This window comes from Carlito syrichta, unplaced genomic scaffold, assembly GCF_000164805.1.
Source record: "Carlito syrichta isolate Samal-C Ts95f unplaced genomic scaffold, Tarsius_syrichta-2.0.1 Scaffold289135, whole genome shotgun sequence".
Taxonomy (NCBI): Eukaryota; Metazoa; Chordata; class Mammalia; order Primates; family Tarsiidae; genus Carlito; species Carlito syrichta.
This window is the reverse complement of record NW_007233231.1, coordinates 29,806-32,713: the sequence shown is the minus strand read 5'-3', so window position 1 is coordinate 32,713 and position 2,908 is coordinate 29,806. Positions and strand designations below refer to the sequence as shown.

The 2,908-nt window shown below is 49.3% G+C and overlaps 1 protein-coding gene across 1 annotated transcript in view; it reads left to right on the top strand.

The window, feature by feature from the left end:
- The window catches only part of GYS1 (glycogen synthase 1), a 26,502-nt gene that overhangs the window by 11,548 nt on the left and 12,046 nt on the right, over positions 1-2,908 (top strand). Inside the window, exons 6-8 of the mRNA XM_021710472.1 lie at positions 1,345-1,462; positions 1,797-1,917; positions 2,816-2,908. Of these exons, the coding sequence (XP_021566147.1) occupies positions 1,345-1,462; positions 1,797-1,917; positions 2,816-2,908 (332 nt within the window). The remainder of the gene's footprint in view (positions 1-1,344; positions 1,463-1,796; positions 1,918-2,815) is intronic.

Below are 2,908 nucleotides of genomic sequence, written 5' to 3'. Positions count from 1 at the left end.
CTCAGCTTGTAATCCCACGCCTTTGGGAGGCTGAGGTGAGTGGATTGCCTGAGCCCGCGGTTTCAAGACTCGCCTGGGCAGGCGAGACCTCATCTCTACAATAAATTTTTAAAAAATGAGCCAGGCGTGGTAGCGCACACCTGTAGTTCCAGCTCCTGGAACTTTTTTTTTTGAGTTGAGACTCCAACTCAAAAAAAAAAAAAAGAAAAGTAAGGGCCGGGAGTGGTGGTTCAAACCTGTAATCTCAGCACTTTGGGAAGCCGAGGTGAGAGGATTGCCTAAGCCCATGGGTTCTTGATCAGCCTGGGCATCTTGGCGAGACCTGGTCTCTACAATAAATCAAAAATTAGCTGGGTATTGTAGCGCATGCCTGTGGTTCCTGCTACATGGAAGGCTGAGGTAGAAGAATCACCTGAGCCCTTATAGGTCAAGGCTGCAGTGGCAGTGAGCGTGACACTGCACTCCAGCCTGAGCAACAGAGTGAGACTCTGACTCAAAAAAAACCAAAAAAACAAAAAGAAAAGTAAGGTTGGCAGCCTGGGCAGCATAGTGAGACCCCCATTTCTACAAAGAATTGTTTTAAAAATTAGCCGAGCAAGGTGATATGCACCTGTAGTCCCAGCTACTCAGGAAGCTAAGGCAGGAGTATAGCCTGTGCCCAGGAGGTCAAGGCTGTGTGGTGAGCTATGGTTGCACCACTGCACTCCAGCCTAAGCGACAAAACAAGACCAAGACCTGCCTCCTCTGAAAAAAAAAAAAAAAAGAGAAAATGTAAGGTTGGAACCAGCTCCTCTTCCCAGCCCTTAGGATCCATTACTGATTCTCAATAAGTATAAGGTGAGAACTACAACTCCCAGAAAGCCTTTGACTGGCCAGTTCCATATGCTCCCAGAACTTTGCCCTAGATGCTTCATGGGAGTTGTAGTTTTTCACTGATACGCTTTAATTTCTAGAAGAAATGGTTGGGCTTCTGAAAGAGACTGAAAGGGAGAAGATCTGTCCTAGGAGAAGCAGGACTTTGGGGATGTTTAATCATTTCCATCTCAGGGTGGGATAAGGGCAAACAATAGAATTGCAGCTCCCCGAGAATCCCTGGTGGGGATCAGGCCCTGTCTGGTCAGCCACTTGTAGGAGCTGAGGAGACGTGTAGTTGTGCTTGTGAACGTAAGTCACGTTGGACAAGAAGACATCGAGGAGGCAGGTAAGTGTGTCACTGAGGGAGCTCACAGGGTGCCACTGAGACAAAAAAGTTGCACAAGGAAAGGGGTCTTTCTGTCATTTATTCATTTGGCCACATTGATTTCAATGAACAAATGCAATATGGGACCCTCTCCCCCATCCCAGATATTGTGACCCCCAATGGACTGAATGTGAAGAAGTTCTCTGCCATGCATGAGTTCCAGAACCTCCATGCTCAGAGCAAGGCTCGAATCCAGGAGTTTGTGCGGGGCCATTTTTATGGGTATGTGGGGGCATATGCCTAGGTCTTAAGAGAGGAAGATGTTGGGTGTCTGCCCATCTGGGTCTGAGGGAGAAGGCAGCTAGGGGTCCAGACTCCTGGGTCTGAGGGAGGAGGCAGCTGGAGACAGCCTCCTGAGTTCTTCAGCCCTTGAACAATGGGGTCCCCACCTATTAAAATCCCCATCTAAAGAGAAATGACCCACATCTCCCAGCTGACCCCATAATGCATTGTCTAAGATATCCTTTCATCCCTGTAGTTTCTGAGATTTATAGTTTGAAAGCCAGAGCGAGAGGTTGAGGATCTTTGGCTTTACCCTGCCTTGTGGCTTCTGTAGGCATCTGGACTTCAACTTGGACAAGACCTTGTACTTCTTTATCGCCGGCCGCTATGAATTCTCCAACAAGGGGGCTGACGTCTTCCTGGAGGCCTTGGCCCGGCTCAACTATCTGCTCAGAGTGAGGCCTGGGCTGTGAGGGGGAGAAAGGGGGGATAAGAGAAATCAGTACATAACTGGGGAGAACAGAGGCCCAGGGAGGTGGAGGTAGGGAAACCACTGTGTATGGGTCTGGGGGAGGAGAGTATAGTGACCCACAAAACTCAGAGTCCCAGAGGGGACAGTCACTCTGTCCTATAATTCTTTTTTATTTTTTAAGTCAGAGTTTTAATCTGTCACCCAGGCTGAAGTACAGTGCCATGTTCACAGCCACCTCAGCCTCAACCTGCTGGGTTCAGGCAATCCTTCTGCCTCAGTCTTCCAAGTAGCTGGAACTGCAGGTGTGCGCCACCATGCCTGGCTCATTTTTTGATTTATTGTAGAGACGAAGTGTCACCAAGTTGCCCAGAGTGATCTTGAATCCCTGGGCTCAGGCAGTCCTCTCACCTCGGCCCCTCAAAGTGCTGGGATTACAGGTGTGGAGCCACTGCTCCCAGCTTGTCCTACAATTCTTGACAAGAAAGGGCATGGCTGTGTGCAATGGCTCATGCCTGTAATCCCAGCACTTTGGGAGGCCAAGGCGGGAGGATTGCTTGGGCCCAGGAGTTCAAGACCGGTTGGGACAACATAAAGAAACCTCGTCTTACAGAATATCAAAAAATTAGCTGGGTGTGGTGACACACGCTTGTAATCCCAGCTACCCAGAAGGCTGAGGTTGAAGGATTTCCTGAGCCCAGGAGGTCGAGGCTGCAGTGAGCCATGATCTTGCCATTGTACTCCAACCTGGACAACAAAGCGAGACTCTGACTCAAAAAAAAAAAAAAAAAAAAAAAGAGGGTAGTCATGGCAGTGTCCTTGTGTTCTTGAGGGATGGGAAAGGGTGTGATCCTAACCCTCTCACTCTTTTCCTCCTACCCCAGGTGAACGGCAGCGAGCAGACAGTGGTTGCCTTCTTTATCATGCCAGCTCGGACCAACAATTTCAACGTGGAAACCCTCAAGGGCCAAGCCGTG